The 18,531-nt window shown below is 38.6% G+C and overlaps 3 protein-coding genes across 5 annotated transcripts; 1 reads left to right on the top strand and 2 right to left on the bottom strand.

Moving 5' to 3' along the window:
• Positions 1-2,272: 2,272 nt before the first annotated feature.
• Positions 2,273-4,962, bottom strand: LOC103982595 (F-box protein PP2-A13). Its single transcript, XM_009399566.3, has 3 exons — positions 4,312-4,962; positions 3,937-4,055; positions 2,273-2,825 (listed from the first exon to the last, which is right to left on the bottom strand). The coding sequence occupies exons 1-3, from the start codon at positions 4,624-4,626 to the stop codon at positions 2,396-2,398; spliced, it is 864 nt and encodes a 287-aa protein (XP_009397841.2). The 5' UTR covers positions 4,627-4,962; the 3' UTR covers positions 2,273-2,395.
• Positions 4,963-6,488: 1,526 nt separating this feature from the next.
• LOC135636684 (DNA-directed RNA polymerases II, IV and V subunit 6A-like) lies at positions 6,489-9,279 on the bottom strand. 2 transcript variants are annotated; one of them, XM_065148580.1, is made up of 6 exons: positions 9,147-9,279; positions 7,634-7,667; positions 7,375-7,544; positions 7,239-7,290; positions 6,842-6,909; positions 6,489-6,741 (listed from the first exon to the last, which is right to left on the bottom strand). In XM_065148580.1, the coding sequence occupies exons 1-6, from the start codon at positions 9,179-9,181 to the stop codon at positions 6,672-6,674; spliced, it is 429 nt and encodes a 142-aa protein (XP_065004652.1). In that variant the 5' UTR covers positions 9,182-9,279; the 3' UTR covers positions 6,489-6,671. The 2 variants fall into 2 exon arrangements, with proteins under 2 accessions (XP_065004652.1, XP_065004653.1); XM_065148581.1 differs by having other exon boundaries at positions 7,634-7,680; positions 9,147-9,243.
• Positions 9,280-9,448: 169 nt separating this feature from the next.
• Positions 9,449-18,508, top strand: LOC135636682 (uncharacterized). Of its 2 annotated transcripts, none has more exons than XM_065148578.1 (12): positions 9,449-9,622; positions 9,704-9,972; positions 10,071-10,144; positions 10,292-10,386; positions 11,134-11,231; positions 11,707-11,790; positions 14,118-14,198; positions 14,304-14,408; positions 14,500-14,595; positions 15,236-15,315; positions 16,563-16,651; positions 17,894-18,508. In XM_065148578.1, exons 1-12 carry the CDS (start codon positions 9,487-9,489, stop codon positions 18,220-18,222), a joined length of 1,536 nt encoding a protein of 511 aa, XP_065004650.1. In that variant the 5' UTR covers positions 9,449-9,486; the 3' UTR covers positions 18,223-18,508. The 2 variants fall into 2 exon arrangements, with proteins under 2 accessions (XP_065004650.1, XP_065004651.1); XM_065148579.1 differs by having other exon boundaries at positions 9,488-9,622; positions 9,708-9,972.
• Positions 18,509-18,531: the final 23 nt, after the last annotated feature.

Here is an 18,531-nt window from a genome sequence, read left to right as displayed (position 1 = left end):
CCCAATTGCCCCAGGATTAAGCTAATGGGATCACCTCCCATTTCTAACTCAATCAACGTGCTAACTACGATTAAATCTAAGACAATTTCTGCAGCTTTGCTTCGGTACGTCAATCGCTTCTTCCGGCGAGTTTCCGGCGAACTTCCATCGATCATCCGATGAACCCTCGGTGATGCTTCTGCGGACTTCCGGCAAACTCCTGGATTTTGCGACGATCCACTTGGCGAGTTCCGACGAGCTTCGCTTGGCAAGCTTCCGGACTTCTCGGATCTGTTCTCGCAGAACCTCCGACGACCGTCCGAACTTCCGTCGAACTCTCGAACTCCCAATGTGATCATGATCTTGACTCCGGCGCAACTCCTGCTGCTTGTCTGACTTTCATCGTAGTTAATCCTGCACAACAAAACAAAACTTCGATCGAGACAATTAATCCTAAGCAATTAACCAAGTTGTCCGACATGTCATTGGTCCCTCGACGCTTCGTCCGATTCTTCGGCGCATCGTCCTCTCCTGCAGCCTATTGCCCAATCGGCCAGTTGACTCCGCAACTCCGATATCCTTGGCACAATACCCGCTCTTCTTGGCCCGATGCCCGAATCCACGGCCCGAAGCCTTCTGTCGATATGCCGACCGATCCACCGGCCCGACGTCCAATCTTCTGACATGTTCCTTCGGCACAACATGATTTTCCTGCTTTAATTGTCTCATCCTGATCGAAGCATCCTGCGTCACTCAAAACGCAGATTAAATCATAAACATATATCAAGTAGTTTTATCATCAAAATACGAGATTCAACATAGTTAAGCATCAACACTAATTGAGTCTTGAAAAATATTACGATAAGTAAGGGATAAGTTGATGAGATTGACATTCATTCTGAGGGGTATCTTATGAATATTAAAAAAAATTAAAAATGAGATTATAAATAGTAAATATGTTATCAACAATAGAAATCTCTTTTGTTTTGTTGGTCTGCTTTTTTCATGATTGTCCTTTCTTTCTGCTCATGAGACACTGATTCACAATAGTAAATAGGCTATCAACAATAGTGACTTTGATGAATAAGTTCAAAATTTATAAATATTCTTAGATTTTTGAATCCAACAGATAAAAGTGACATCCTCAAATCTCACCACCATACAGATGCATCTCATCTTAAATCACATGGCTCATGAGACACTGTGTGATCGATGCAATGTGCAAGTGCTCGTGGTTGGAGCCCTCGGTCGGCATCAACATACTTCGGTAGGTCGATCGTGCTATCATATTGTTATGCACTTAGTTGGTTTTACTTAAGTCGTACGACACCGATGCATCTCTGTTCACAAGATTAGTCTCTCCGAAATCTTCTATAATCTTTTAAGATTTACAAAATAGAAAACGGGTTATAGAGAGTATTACACTCGGGATTTACAAGCAATCATTTCAACAAATATTTCATAGCCAATAATCTTTATTTGCAAGCCTAAGATGATCACCAAAACTAAAAAAAGTGAGGCTATTAAGTCTACTATCAACCTTTTATATGTTGTGTAAAATATAAATAAAATATAAATAGTAAATAGGCTATCAACAATAGTGACTTTGATGAATAAGTTCAAAATTTATAAATATTCTTAGATTTTTGAATCCAAGAGATAAAAGTGACATCCTCAAATCTCACCACCATACAGATGCATCTCATTTGATTGCATCTTAATTCACATGGCTCATGAGATACAAATTCACCCATGTGATCGATACAAAGTGCAACCCTTAGTCCGCATTAACATACCTTAGCAGGTCGATCGCACTATCATATTGTTATGCACTTAGTTAATTTTGTTTAAGTCGTACGGCACCGATGCATCTTTGTCCGCAAAGATTAGTCTCTCCGAAACCTTCTATAGTCCTTTAGGATCTACAAAATAGAGAACGGGTTATAAAAAATATTATACTCGGGATCCACAAGCAATCATTTCAACAAACATTTCATAACCAACAACATTTATTTACAAGCCTAATATGATCATCAAAACTAACAAAAATGAGGTTATTAAGTCTACTATCAGCCTTTTATATGTTGTCTAAAGTATAAATAAAATAAAAAAATATAAACATACATGAGCATTGCATCAAACCTCTTATTTATAGTCTTATTTATAGTTTTGTCTGTGATGAAAGATGGAGTCCCTAAGGCATTGAAGACTCATAGCTTTCAAGCAAAAGTGGAAAGACAACGCTATCCAACCACAAGTCATAAAGGATAAGAAAGAAAAGAGTGTATGCCATGTGATCAATCAATTCTTCAATTGACCATACGACCATTCTTCAATTCCATACTCAAAATTGATGGGAACAAAAAGAGTTTATATACATCTCATTCCAATTGGGATAGCCATTAATACTACAATGTTACATGCTGGTGCTACACACCTTTCTCTGTCTAAAACCCTTGGGATATATCAAAACAGAGTCGACGCAAAGGCCACCTTTCGTGTGCGTGCAATCGATTTGTGTCATCGAAAACCTCAATGTGGTTGGCGCATTGCAATTGTCTACCACAAAATCTCCTGCATGGTAAAGAATCCAACTCCCCGGTTTGTTTAAGTAGCACTGGGACAGAATCCGGTGGCCGTTCGATGTTGAGAGCTGGAACTGCACTGGTTTCCTGTCCCACCCATGGACGTGTTCGGAGCTACAAATCCGATGACCAAAACGCTTGGAAGCTCGACCCAGGTGGAGTCGGACGAATAGGCTGTAGGTACCGGCCGGGAAGCAGAAATCGATTCCTCCATTTACCTCAAACCACCACACTTGCTGAAGATATGCGACCATGCCAAACCTGCACACGGAAATATTAAGTTTTTGCTGTCATTCGTAAAATTAGCAATCATAATATGATTTAATTGCTAGAAGTTTGAGAACACACTTTGCACACAAAGATAAAAACAACTTTGTGAGCACAATTAATTTCAACCAATATCAGAAATCAAAATCTTGACGGTCGATAAATAATCAAATGTTGGTTGCAAAATAAACCCGTTCCAAATAGCCGCAACAAAGAGTTGATTAGAAATGAACTACCATTTCAAAACAACCAAAATACGAAATCGAGACAGACTTTGACCGCATTGAATCAATGTTATCGTATAGGACAGATCACCGGACCATCTTTAACACTGGTTAACAACCTTCAATGCATATCTTTATATCTAGAGAGTAATTATTATTTTAGAAAGTAATGGCAGACAACAGTATCAAATGGCTGAGAGAGACTTTGTCGAATCAGTGTTGTCGATACATTAACGATGTTCAATTCACAATATACATACAAATTATGCCTTGAAAGAATTATCAAGTTAAATGGCTATATCATGACAAAAAGTGATCACACAACCGAAAACTTGTACAAACCAATCGGGATTCAACAGCATCATAATCCATTCAGCTGATGATTTTACCAAAGGATCAAATTACACACACATCACAGAAGGAGTGGCATTCGGAAGAGGTAGAGACCAAATTCCAACGATATTTGATATCACAGACAGAAACCAAAAGACCAAAGATCTCATAATGGACAACAAGAATGGTTTCATAAAGCTGTATCGTATGCATACAGTAATCATAGTGATCTGGTAGAGATAACATCTATTCGTTTTCTCGATATCCAATGCTCGAAAGGGAGTGCCATGTACGACATGTCATGCAAGGCTAATTGCGAAGACGCTCAAGAGGTTACCTCACAAGGCTTGTTAATGCACAAACACTTGAAGGGCAGAAAAAATCTGCTACAAGCTATTTGACACTAAGACATCTACCAAAGTCATATTATGTTGATCAAAAGCTAAAGGATGAAGGTTTGAGCTCCAAAATTTGTGGGATTTTGGATGAGCAATATCACACACAATGAGACCAACATCATCTGTTCATTCATAGATAAGATTCGATACCTAGATTCATCGGTAGGGAGGTATTTCCAGTATCTCCTGTCATCGATTCCTGTGATCAGCAATGCCTTTGAGGAAATGGACAAGCAAATTCCACCACTACTCTTCTCCAGCCAGAATTCCTGCTCGCCAAATGCGAAGCTAACGTTAGATGAAATCCCCAGACAAGAAAGGGGCACAATGCTTTCGATTGCTGCTAATGCTCTTCGATTATATCCAAAAATTAAACATGGAAATCCTGCCCAAACCCTAAAATTTACTCCATCGATTTCTTCGATCCCGTCCGTATAATCCCGATCACAAAATCGACCGAGAGATAGAAATCGTCGATTCCTTGTATCCTGTTGGTATAATCGCAAGAAAGAAATGGAAGAATACCTTGGTGCCTCCGTCGAAGGGGTTCGGCCGGCAAAGACGCGCATAGATCTCCTTCTTGCAGAGACTCGTCTCCTTCCCCGGGCGCCTCTCGCCCGATGCCAATCCCATCAAATACTCGTAGTTCTTCGGCAGCTTCGTCTCCCACACGAAGTCCGCCGACGCCGCCCCGCGGAATGCGCGGCTGAGACGCGCCGCACGGCATATCTCCAGAGGGTCGAGGTAGAGCAGCACCTCCGCGACGCAGCTCTCCGGCAGGTCTCCGAGCCCGCCGGCCTCCTCTTCCGGCCGCACGATGCTCGAAATCCACGACCCCATCACCCAAACTCCACGACACCACCCAGTCCGGAGACGGCGACCCGAGCAGGGATTTCACGGGAAGATGCGGGCTTTCTAGGAGAAGAAGAAGAAGAAGGGGGCATGCAGTGGAATCGATTCGAGATGGACCAATGGCCGTTGCTGTCTGGCGGTTGGCTTCGTTGCTTCGCCTTGAGGCGCCGAAAGGAGAAGGGAACTAGGATAAAGATACGGATTTCGGAATGGCGGGCGGAAGCTCCGTAAAATAACAATGGTGCCGGCGGTCGGAACGGTGAAGTGACGCAACTGCCCCTTTAGGAAGAAGGCAGAATCCATGAGCTACGCCGTGGCGACCGTCGGCGGTGGATGCGACGCGTACATACGGAGATACTGTGGCCAGCTCGGATAAAGAAGAATGCTTTACCGCCACCAGTTCGTGTCGACCTCCCCACCCACCCGCAGTCCTAATAGGGAGACCCGCGGGACCCACTGGTCCATGTCCGACTTAACCCACTCGAGGCGCAGGTACGAAACTGGGTGCAACATGAGAAGGTAAGACAGCATTGTTTTGGTTGGCAAAACGTCGTCGGTTCCGCCCGCGAGACTTGACTCTTTGACGGCTGCCGCGAGGACAGCAGTGGGTGTCTTCTTCCTCAGTACGTTGCCTGCTTCCGACGGATGCACGAACCATGTGGAGCTCACAAGCTTATCATGTGTTCCGTTCGAAGCTCATGGATGATAAGAGGCAGACATATAACCTCACTTATCCAAACAGAGATTGCGAAGAAGCTGCAAGAATTTAATTCCTCGTATCTCACATATTTTAAGTTATTTTCTGAGAAACGTAAGATTCTTCTTACAGAACACACTTATATTTCCAGATCATTCTAGTCAATTCTTGCAAAGGACTATGAGGAAGATGTGTTTGATAGGTATGAACTACAAATCTGATTAATAAAAATGAAGGAACAATCAATTATAAATAGCTGCCAACACTGTAATAAAAAGAAATGGAACCTGTGGCGTACCTGCAAGCGTGGATCCACGTCGGTGATGCTCATCATCTGGCCCAGTGCATCGTCAGCACAAAACTCAGGTCTCGGAAGCAATAATGCATCTCTGGACGCACTTGTCAGACTCGAGAGAAAACGCAATCCGATTAGCTGATGGAAGGAGGCATGGATTAGATTAATCAGTCGTGAGTCATGGTCCGCCGGTCAGGGAAGTTTCCTGATACCGGCGGCCAGGCATGGCAGACTCGAGACTTCATGGTTGCAGATTTTTCTTGCGGGGAAACCAAAACGGCAGCTCTTTCTGATTCAAGATTTAGACATGGTTTTGGACGATCGATCGGCGCTGGTGATGTACGACAGTGGCTTCAGTATGTGGTTGGTGGTGGTGGGAAAGGGACGGCTCTCTCTCTCTCTCTCAACACCATCCTTTTCTTGATGGGTTCACGACTTGTTCACGCATGTGTCTCCCCCCGCACCCCAATCATGGACCTACGCAGGTTTATATCGTGGCTTCAGGAAGGCTGCTGCAGTGAGCGACAGCTTTACAGATCGTGTTATTGGCCTTGTGATGAAGAGAAAAATGAGGAAGGATGCCACGTTTAGCAGCAGCATATAAACAAGAAGATTCTCTGTTTCATTAGGCTAAGGGACAAGCAACAAGTGGATCATACTGCGAGGACATAACTCGAATGATCGAGAACACTCGCTAGCATCTCTGTCCTGTAGTGTGAGTTTATAACAGAGTAGATTTCTTGAATGAAGTAATGATATCACGTTTGGCAATAAGGGTTACTTTATTACCCAGTGTGGCTGTATTAAACAAAATAAACGAGAATGTATTGGGAGATTGTTTGAAGCAAGACAAACATCTACAGTAAAACCAACAATTTGAAAGCAGTTGCATAAACTGTCACACTTCCGAACATTACAATTGAAGCAAGTAGTTCAGATGATACGTTTCCAAGCATAACTGTCTAATTCAGTTTAGGCATGTAGCCGAAAGAGGTTCAATTCGTGTAGAATCCCCGGAAACAACTGCGGATGATTGTCATGTTAGTCCCCACCAACTTGCCTCTTCCATGAATCCTCCACTATTAATTCGTCGACTCCCCAGTCCTCGTAGCTGTAGCAATGTTTCAGAGCAATTGCGATCAGCATTGTTAATAAGGCCAGATCCAAGTATGGTTCAGAGATAACACAAAGAACTGAGGAAAGCACAGCACCTTCCATCTGGCAAATACCGTCGAATGGTAAATGGTATCTTGCGCTCGCGAAGTTCTTTCATTGCAATCTAAATTTGCATGAGAAGTGAGATTATAGTAGCAATCTAGATGCAACAATTAAAATCCCAAAGTCGCACAGAAAAATTTGTTTGGACGTCAAGGATAATGGGACTGACATCATAAAAAAGATGCAAATCATACATCATTATGAAACAGGAATACATCAACTATCATTTTTTATTAAAAGGGGGATAAGCCACTTCATTCTATATTAACAACAAACACAACATTTTAGAGCACTTCCTTTTGAAGTTTCTTCAAGCCCAATCTTGACTAGCAAAATTTGGTGATATCTAAAAGTAAACAAAGAAATCAGAATTTTGAAGTTTGAACATACCTCCAGAGGATCAGTCTCACCCTCTAGCTCAACCATCACAGGAGCATTCATGCTGTTCGATCAAAGTTAGCCATTAACGAATAAGCTAGTATAAATCCACACATACTTTGCACAGATAAACCTTAAAAGTACAAACCTAATTTGCAGAGCTCGTGTACCAAGAATTCTAGCACGTTCATATTTTGTCATGTATTTTGATGTTTTTCTAGGCCGTTCAACTTTTTCTTGTTCCTTGTCTTCAGCCTCTGGCCCCACAACATCGTCTGGAGCATCTTCATTGTTTTCCTGATCCTCCTCAACTCCTTCCTTCACAGTTGCAATTTGTATTATATTATCACCAGTGACCAAATTGAGTGATATGTTAATTGATCTAGAAAAGCAAACTTAATGTCTACCTCAATTTCGGGTTCTGGTGGTTCATCTTCATAACTGCAATAACACTCTGAAATCAAATAGTGCTATTTCACAATCAACCAACATCTAGTAGTGTATGCTAATGCCTTGTTATTCAGCACATAATAAGGGAGATCTAATATAATGCTATAATAAAAGCATAATCCAACACTGGAACACAGTAACTGAGCCCACTATATTGGCTCCCCAAGCACAAGATCCTTAACAGAATGTTAACACAAAACATACACATAAAATGTAGCTGCATGATGGTGGTTAAGAGAAGAAATAAAATATGTGATGCCTTATATGGATCATAATATTTCATCAATCTTAATACCAACTCTAAGGGTGTATTTAGGTTCAACAGAAGCGGATATTATAAAGGAAACTGTCTCAACGAGATCAACTTTAAGGATGTTTACTCACCAGAACACAGAGAAATCTCATCTCAGACTGATATACAGTCAAAGTTTTATAGCTAAAATTTCATAACTTCATACCTCGGAGCGAATTTAACCTAAAAATAATATGAACAAGTCAAAAGTCCCAACTACAAACATAAAACTTCAACTCGTCATGCCTTGACGTCCAATAAAGATCATACAAGTGTCCTATCAAATATACAATGCAATAACATAGATAAAATGTAGGTACTACAAATCTCCTTATATTTTTAAAAGTAGCAGCCACATGTCTATGGTCATGACACAGACATGGAAGACAATTTGAAGCGTCCATGGTCACAGACCAATTTTTGTTATTTGTCCCAATATGTGTTTGGTTTCTTGCTTCTTGTAATTGATGCAAAATCTCTTTTAATGTCACAAGAATCATGTTTGGCTGTTTATAATAAATGAAATTCTCAATTGCTGAATAAATCTATTACAATTCTAGTGCTATTTCATCAAAACTACTTTGAAAAATTCATTGTCGTAAAGACCTTGGATTGTGCAAGTTTTCGGTTTTAGCACCATCAATAAACCTTATTTAACTATTCTATGTTTCTTAGTATCTTAAACTTCAATCACATGTTAAAAGTCAACCATATCTTGAACTTCAATACTAAATTTCTTAGTATCTCCGCCTTGTACTCTCCATCTTTCCTCAATAATTATCCCAAGCATAGAGTGTTCTACGAAAGATCATTCAGCCCACTGTTCTTGTAGAGAAAGCAGCTCTCCTCCGAGACTTAGGATAACACTACAAACCCTCAGAAGGGTAAAAACATCATATCAATTGCTACCCCTAAATATTAGTATATCTACTAGAACCGCAGAACTCCAACACATTCCAAGCCAAAGAAGAGTACAACCTCGTGAGCAATCAAAGTAAAATCAACCACCACCACGCAGAGCAGATCAATTGATTTAAAAACGAGGGTTTTATCTCATCAAATATAACAACACACGGGAAGACGTCTCCAGAACCCGTATATAATCGAAAGAAGATATCAAGCAAAAGAATGAAGGAAAACAATGAGGCAAACGCAGAGAGAGAAAGATGGAGTCAAACCCCATGTCGACATCGTCATAGTCGTCGTCCGCCATTCCGGAAGTGGAGAAGCCCCTCTCTTCTCTCTCTCCCTCGCGAGCAGAAGCCCTAGAAATTTCGTTCGACGGCCAGCAACAAAACGTCACGGAGGGTGCGGTAAAGGTCGGTAGATAACGGATCAAATTTAAATATATCGGATGGAAATGTCCGACCCACTTACTCTGGCAGGAGGTCGGATTCGGAGGGATAAATATCCGACCCGCCTTTACCCCATGGCCGAAAGACCCGAAACCCTCTTATAATACCTTAAAACCCTACCTCTGTCCTTCCAAGAAACACGCAGCGGTCACCAGTGATCGAGATGGCTGCGTCTCTGCTCCCCGAGGCCGCGCAGAAGGTCTTCACCCCCGAAACCCTCCGCTCCGCCGCCAAGCAATCCGAGGGTATCCACCTCGTCCCCCTCTCCCTCCGCCGCGCCATCAAGAAGTTCCTCCGAGGTCTCCCATCTTCCCCATAACCGATTCGTTGATGCTCTTCTTCTTGTTAGTCATTGATGTGGTACTAATTCTTCGGAGCAGACAGGGATAATTCCCATATGAACCGTAAGGTGTTGCTCCTTTCGGAGTCCTTCAACAGGATCAAGGATGCCAACCTCCAGCTTGCCGCCTCCGCCTACCGCGACCTCGTGGACGACCCTTTTAGGCCCGTCGAGCACCTGGCCGGCCGGTGGAAGATACAGTCCGCCTATGGAGACATTGGCCTCAAGTATAGGGAAGACGAGACCGTGGCATATGTGGCCTCCCGCATGCCTGCCGTGTACTCCGCGTGCCACCGGGTCCTCCGTGAGGTCCAAACATGCCACCTTTATTATAGAATCATGTGATTTCTCGGTGAATTGCCCCATTTTGTGTCTTTCATCTTTTAACAGTTGGTTTGTGCTTGTAGGTCCGCCGGAGGCTGCCGGACTTCTCTCCTTCGAAAGTATTGGATTTTGGTGCCGGACCTGGTTCAGCGCTTTGGTGAGAACTCCTTGTTTTGATTTTATTTCTAAGAATTGAATTCATTTGTCCTGTAAAATGGAAGTGTTACTGGTTCTTTTAAGGAAATGGAGGGCGTGTTATTTTTTGTTATCCTCTGCATTTAATTAAAACTTCCGAAGTTCTCAGGGCAATGCGGGAGGTCTGGCCTCGTTCTTTGGAAAGAATAAATTTGGTAGAACCATCCAAATCGATGCAAAGAGCTGCTCAAAGCCTTTTACAAGGTAAGTTGATTTGATGGTGCATGCATTTCTGTGTTGACACCTTAACAATATTATGTCCTTAAATTCTTGGAAGAGCTGATGGATCTCTATAATAAGGACAAGAAAGGAAAAGTTTTAGGAAGACTGTATGAGGATTGGAAAAGAAAAGGAAGTAGAAGATAATTCTAATACAACTGAATCACATGTAAATACAAAACAAAAGACTGGGCAAGATGATCAGTGATATGAACATCATAATAATTGTTAGGATGATAAGATTTAGATTCTGAAAAATCAGGTACAGTACATCATCATGACCAGATAAATTCCAGATTAGATAATGACAAGTCGATGCCACTCTTGATCACCTTCTCCATATAGAATCGTACTTCGGTTAAATTTTAGTTCTTTCACTTAATGGTTGTGCAGAATCTCCAATTTCATAGGGATTTTGCATATTTTGCTATGCTTGCATGTCATCCCCTAATGTTTCGGAGTGCAACACATTTTAGCATTTGTGGTTATGATAGATATTATCATTTACTTGATAATAACCTCATATGGTGCATGCATTTGATTTACTTGTATAAGGCCTCTTTTCTATGGGACTCTACTACACACCCTGATAACAAAATAAATTCTGTTAAGATCATCCTTCTCATTGTATTTGACATGTAATGTACAATAGCAATTTATGCATTACACTACTTGTCAACTTATCTGGCATCCAAGTTCTAACTACATGACTTGTTATTACTCTTGTGACAGATTTGAAAGGATTGCCCATAATTCACAGCTATGATAGCATTCAAGCATTGAACCGTAACCTGGACAAACATGATAGAAAGCATGATCTCGTAATTTCTGTAAGATTTCTAAACTGCTACAAAATCCTCTATAGGCAACTGTCTTGTCCTAGTGTTTGTGAACGGCATTGCTAAGGTTAATGGACTTCATATTGCACAAGGAAGAATAATCAGGAAACAGTTGCATTCCTGACTAATTCTTTTAATCAAGATGAGTGATATCTTTATTTTTTTTCAATTAATGCTTCGCACCTATCTTAGAGTGTTTTAATGAGGAAAGGGCATTGCATGGTAATTAGAATTTTCTTCTTTCCAGTGTTGTTGCATCTTTAACATTTTAACTGGAGTCTTCTTTGGTTGACCATTAATTGTTTTTTGGTTTTATGAAAAGGGAGGAATCTCTGTGTTCCTTTGATGAATCTTTCTTTACTTGAGATTGTATACCATTTGATATGGTGTAAAAGGTTTTGAAGTTATAACTTTTTTCTGCATTGACTAATTTTTTTTACCTTTTATTTATGGAAACCGAATGAAGTCTTATGCTCTTGGGGAGATACCATCACTTAGTGATCGGATCACAATTGTGCGTCAACTATGGGACCTTACACGAGATGTTTTGGTATGTGCTACAATCACTATTAGTGTTTGTAATCCATCTATCCATGCTTTGTCAGTTATATTTTGTTACTCATACATGATTGTCTATTCTGTATATATTTGTTTGTTGACTTGCAATTGGTAACCTTTATTCTCTAAAAGCTCCTTGTTGTCTTTTAGTACCTCTAGTTTGAATCTACTATTTATCCGAGTGAACGTATGTTTTCAAATGTTCATTTGATCAATCAGTTCAAAGCAGCTTCTTATTTACAACATACGTCTCATCTTCGGCCATTGTGATTGGAAGTAGGGATATTTGATATCTGCAAAAGCTTGACATTTTCTTTGATAAATTCGACACTTACAGTTCCTATTGATATATATGTTATGTACTGTTTCTGTTAAACCTTGTGGAGGATGGGATCTAAAGAAGTAACAACATAAACCTGAGATAGTTTGAATCTTCTTTGTCTTCCTATCTTTATTATGATATTGGAAGAGGTAGATGCAATTCTGCATGTTTTTAGAACATTACTTTAAGGCACTACATCCAAAGCCATATTGATCACACATCATGGCCTCTCTATGTTATAGGGCCATTTGACATTTTGTAGAAATGCAGTAGATTTTGTAAGTTAGAATGCAAATTCTAATTCATAACAATTCTAATTACATTTTCTAATTCATGATAACTCTTATTATGTTTGTTGTCCTAGTAGTCCTTGACTTCAAGATGATGAAAGTGTTTTAAACTAAGATTTGATTCATTAGCTCTACACTTGTAAGTCTTCATTCAAGAACCTTTTATCTCTAAATGAGCATGTAAACAAGATAACACATGTAGCAACTACTGGAATGAAGCAAAATTTACTTAATTATATATTGATTCTTATAAACAGACATTATCTTTGTCATGGAAATTCATTTCCTCTTATGTTGGTCTTGATGTTCATTTTTTGGAATATCCATATGTCCTAAATAAGAAAAGCCCATATGTACTAAATAAGAAAGGGACAAGAAAAGAGCGGAGCAACCTCACATGTCAATTCAGACTCAACCTGAGAACACGCTGAACTTGGGCTGGGTACAAAGATAAATGTCTACTTGTTCAATCAGTCACACTAAGGATACCAGTCTATCAAATCCAGATTATTGTTCAGTAGATATAAGTTAAAATATTGCTAGAATTATTTTATAAACTATATTCATTATATTGGTTTTTTCGATCCATTGTATTAGTTCTTTCAATCCTATTATCATTGCCTTGCTGTTGGAATCAGGCAGGCAATTTAGTACTACCAACATTTGTCAAAATTTTATATTGCCGTAAGCAATCATGACTGAATCTGATTTAACATATTGCTATGTTAGTTTTGAAGTTTAGAAAATGTAGTCTTTTATGACAAGAAATATGATCAAAATGGATTACAGGAAGAGAGATTAACTGGACTTGCTCAAGTTCTGGCCTTCCACCGTGATCTCTGTTCTCTAGTTCTATGCTTGTCATGCCTTACATGTGGTATGGATCTAGGAATTGAGATTCTTGTTCCAATAACTAGATAATATATTGCATCATCATAGAATAGCATTGACTGGGGCATTAAAGAGTCATATACAAAAAAACTAAAATACTAAAAAACAAAGTAAAATTTATCTTTTAATAAGATTCTATCTAAGAAAAGCCTACATATTTGAGAGTTTGACTCCTAACAATTTAATGGTTTTCGAACCAAATTTATACACACAACATTGCTAATGAGATACAACTAAAAAATTCTCCATAAAATTAGCTGACTGTTAGATTTCTAGATGCCTTAAGTATTGATATGGAATTGTTTACTGTTTATTAATTTAAAAATGCTAGTAATTCTTATATGATTGAGTAAAACATATTAATAGATGCGAGTTCCTTTTGAAAATTAAATTTTTGAGAGATTTGGCAGATCTGTTTGTCATTTATAAGAGCCAAGAGGAATTTTAGGCAAATAGTAAAAAAGCTCGCAGGAACTCTTTTATGCATTATCAGACTAGGCTAGATAGTTGGGAACTTCAACAAATCATATGAGTATGTATTAAAATCTGCACAGTTACTATGCAATTTCGTTATGTATGGTTGTGCCTTCTGAACCATCAGGCACTTGATAGCACAACCATTGGGCATTTGATATTTCCTTGCTTTTGTCATTTTTCTTCAGCTGGAGTTGCTGGGTCAACAATAGCCATGATGTTTTATCCACTTCTCTAAAATTTGTGCTGAAGTTTAGCTTGTTTGACATTTGGGTTCTTGAGTTGATTTTTTTATACAATCAATCTTATCTGAGAAGGGTGGTGTTTGCCTGTTTGGGATAGGTTTTGTTGGAGCCTGGAACTCCACATGGATCAAAAATTATAACACAAATGCGTTCCTATATTTTATGGATGGCAAAGAGGGTAAGCTGACTGTCCCAGTTGTTTAGGTTTGTATTTCTCTTATTGATACTTTGGTTCATCAATATTTTGATGCTTTGTTCATATCTTGATTTGTTTGCTTCAAAGAAATGCCGCAAGAATGGTGAATCATCTAATGTGGCTTCTAGTGATGAGAAAAGCATTGTTCAACCTAAGGGCTTACTAAAAAATGGTGCATTTGTGGTTGCCCCTGTGAGTTCCGTGGTGACATTTTCCATATTATGATATTATGAATTAAAGAAATCATTTGATTGTTCTCCCTTTATTTCTCTGATCTTTTTAGTGTCCCCATGATGGACGCTGTCCTTTGGAGAATACTAGTAAATATTGTCACTTTGTTCAAAGACTTGAGAGAACATCATCACAACGTGCATATAAGGTATTTCCAAATTTTTATGGTTTGTTTCTTTGGCTACAAGATGGTATTCTGTTTGTGAACCTGATGCCTAGATACAATGGTGTTGTTAAGACTACTGCATCAGATTTATGTCAGTATCTGGCGTAGCTTATTTTGGTTAATTGAGCTCCGTTTTGAATCTTTTGACAGAGGTTGGACTCAGAAATAATACGATGACTGTGTCAATGTTTCTAAGAGATCAATTGAGTGGTCACATACTCGTCTAGTTTGTACTGCAAAAGGCTCACCTAACAATTCTCAGTGGGTTTAAGAAGGAATAATATCTGAAACACAAAATATTTGGAAGTTTAAATAATGAATTTCAATATGCTGTGAAGCTATATAATTTTGAAGGATTTTTCTGTTGAATGAGTTGAGATGAAATATTCTAGTTGTTGCAAATATTTGGTCTGGAGATGTCATGATTCCTTCAGACTCTTTGAACTAATTATGAGGATAAATATAACAATGTTGGGTAAAGTATCACTTCATATTGGCAATCATCTTTCAATAGGATACTTCTTCCGAGCTATCAAATGTGGTGATTTGGATTTTCAATTTCTTAATGATCATCTGTCTTCTGTTTGCTAATTATTTATCTGCATTATATATGTATTTACAGCGGTCTAAAGGTGAGCCATTACGTGGTTTTGAGGATGAGAAATTCTGTTTTGTTGCACTGAGACGTGGCAAACGACCACAGTAAGAACATATGGCTAAACTATTTTTTCTGAATTTGCATGAGTTTTTGGTCTTCAGTCTTATCTTTATCAAATTCTTGATTGATTTTACTTCTGTTGTGTATATGCTTACCATGCTTATGCTAGATGGCTTCATATTTTTATAACTGTTTTGTTGCTTGTTGAACTCTAGGAAAGTACTACAAGTCTGTGACTTTAAATGATTAGAGCAAAGTATGTGTAATCTACTTATTTGGAGGGTGATAGGCTTTGTTCATGCTTGCTTAGGCTGTTTTAAGTTTTTTTCTTTTCACAAGTTTCATTTTAGTCGTTATTCTGCAAAGCAATAAAGCCTAACTTTCTTCATAATTGCTGAATCACTACTCGGATATATGTTTTTTTACCTATTATGGCACTTTTTGTTGTGTTGGCTTGATTATACTGTTGAGATGATCGATGTATTGGTTTGTTAGGTACTTCATGCTTGAATATGAGCTTAGTTCACTTGTTTACATACTGTATTAATTCTTTGTTTTTGTGCATGGTTGTTTGGTCTGGTAGGAGAAATCTTGACGGGCAACGCTACTGTATTACTTTGGTTATACTGGAGCGAATGTTCGAATGAATTAATGATGTCAGCTTATGATGCCTAATTTGTTTGAAAGAGAGAACTGAAATGGAATTGCATTTTCTGTTTAATTGATATTGTGCATCTTTTTGTTTTATGGTCTTTTAGCATCTTTAGGTGTGTAGATGATGATCCATGAACATGAGCTCTGTGGCTTTACCTTGAATGGATTTTACTGTATAAGTTTTTTCCTATCTCATGTTTAAATAGATGACATGAATACTTGTATGTAAAGGTATATGTTTGTACAACTTAAACACATACTTATTTTCATATATCCGTGTTGTCTCCACATGTTCATGATCTTATTACTTCAGCTTTGGTTTTGCATTCCATCCAACCAAATTTATTTATTGATGAGTCACAACATGGTCATGTAAATGTTTTGAAGAATGCCAGATAATTTATTTTTAACAAAATCTTAATGTTTGCAATCCACTTCTTACATTCAGCATAGTATTTATGTTTTGCAACTAAACTTCATTCTTTGTGATGTATATAACTCAACTTTGTGTTATTGTGTCCTGCATTATTCTTCAACTTTTGTCAGTAAACAGAAAAGCCATGAATCATTACATCATTTTTAATATATGAAGTGATTTAAACAACTCTGGCGTTTTATCTCCTTTTGTCTTGAGTAGGGAAGCTTGGCCACTTGATGGAATGGAGTTTGAGACACTGAAAGAGCGACTTGCTAAGAGGAATCCAGAGGATCTTATCATTGACTTTGGTAGCTAATCGTCTCATTAGACTCATTGCAATTATGAATTCAGTTCAACTTGTTCACAGTAATAGTTGTTGTTTTATCTTGAATTGATTGTTTCTGTTTATTAAAGTTATTACTAATAGAAAATGCTTTACAATTTTATTGAAATGCTACTTATATAATATCTTGTAACACTTCTAGGTAAAGATGGATTTGTCATTTATCTTTCGAATTATGCAGAACTCTGTTAAATTTCCTATCATATGATACCACACTTTGATCATGCTAGCAGTTTCATGATCACACATATATAGTCAATATCATGTATCAGACCATTTGCATCCATTATTACTCCTTGCCACATATATATATATATATATATATATATATATGCTGCTGGACATGGGAACTCCATGTGACAGGCCTTAAGTTTTTCTTAATATCATAAATCATCTTTTCATTGAAACTTGAACACATCTAGACAATTTTCCCTGTGCATTAGGTTGTTGGCTGCTTCAAACATATTGCATTGTAAATGTATATTGGTCTGAAGCATTCGGTAAGGGCTTCTTTGATGATTGATCTTATTAATAAGCAACACTTCAGGCAAATTATCCATGTATAACTGTTATATGGTCTCTTGTCTTTTTATCAGTATTTTGTTGTTTTTTTGTGGACTAGAGGATCCTCCCAAGATAAGTCATTGGACTCCCTCATATTGGAAATTCCTAGTAGGCTTCCTCTTTATTGATTAGAAACAGCAAACAAATTTCTGAACAATTTCCATGTCCCATCTCTTTTTGTGTGTGTGTGTGTGTGTGTGTGTGTTGTGACTGCCTGCTAATGGAGATTTTGAAGTAGATAACTGCAATATTAACAAGGACAAAATACAACAACTTCAATGAGCTAGAAAAGAACATAGTTCGCCTTGGCCAGAGGAGAACCATTTTAAATGAGTATTATATTCTTTGTTAACAGTTCTAGAGATCATGTTGAACTTTTTGTTTTTGTGCAACTGAATTATTAACTTTGGAAGTAGCTCCATGACATGATGGCATTAATACTGGCAAAGCTATAAAACCACTTGGAGATTACCTCAGGCTGCATACCAATTCAGTGATTCCTTCCTATTCTACCAAGCCACTGAACTCACTTCTTTTAATACCTTCTTTTGTCGTTTCTAGTTGCTCCAAATCATTCTTGGCAATATGCTGACGCAGAGGAGAAGATACTGATACTAATAACAAGCGCTACTGTTTTTCTCAGAGGATCAATTTGCAACAGAAGATGACGCAGAGAGCCCATTTGAAGACGCATTGGTCCCCTATGCCTCTGATATTGCGGAGACTAACATGTTCCATGAAAATGAAAATGAGGAAGAAGAACAAACCCATGCTGATCTTGGGAGTGGTTGGGGTCGGATTATCTTCACACCAATGCGGAGGGGAAGGCAAATTCAGATGGACATATGTAGATCCACCAAACGGGATGGCTCTGTAGGCGCATTCGAGCGAATGGTGGTCACGCAAGCCAAGAATCCAACACTTCATCTCCAGGCTCGCCGATCTCTTTGGGGTGATCTTTGGCCGTTTTAGATTTGATAGGGTTTGGTAGAGCCAACATATTTGTAATTTCCAGCCATTTCCTTGTACACTGATATTTATGAATAATATCTCGTTAATTTAGGAAGGAATGGCTTCTGCCTTTCTATCATATTATACAAAGGTCTCATCATTGCTTTCACATAAAAAGGGCAATGCCGATTGACTTGTATTTTCTAACCTTTGCCTTATTAGTTTTGGCTACACAAAATGGATTTGGACAAATTCTTCATTTTAATGTATTAGTTTCTGGAATCAAAGCCTGATGCTGATTGTTCCATTACATTGAGCAACTATGTTACT

The sequence above is a fragment of the Musa acuminata genome, chromosome BXJ3-4, assembly GCF_036884655.1.
Source record: "Musa acuminata AAA Group cultivar baxijiao chromosome BXJ3-4, Cavendish_Baxijiao_AAA, whole genome shotgun sequence".
Taxonomy (NCBI): domain Eukaryota; kingdom Viridiplantae; phylum Streptophyta; class Magnoliopsida; order Zingiberales; family Musaceae; genus Musa; species Musa acuminata.
This window is presented reverse-complemented; position numbering and strand designations above follow the sequence as displayed.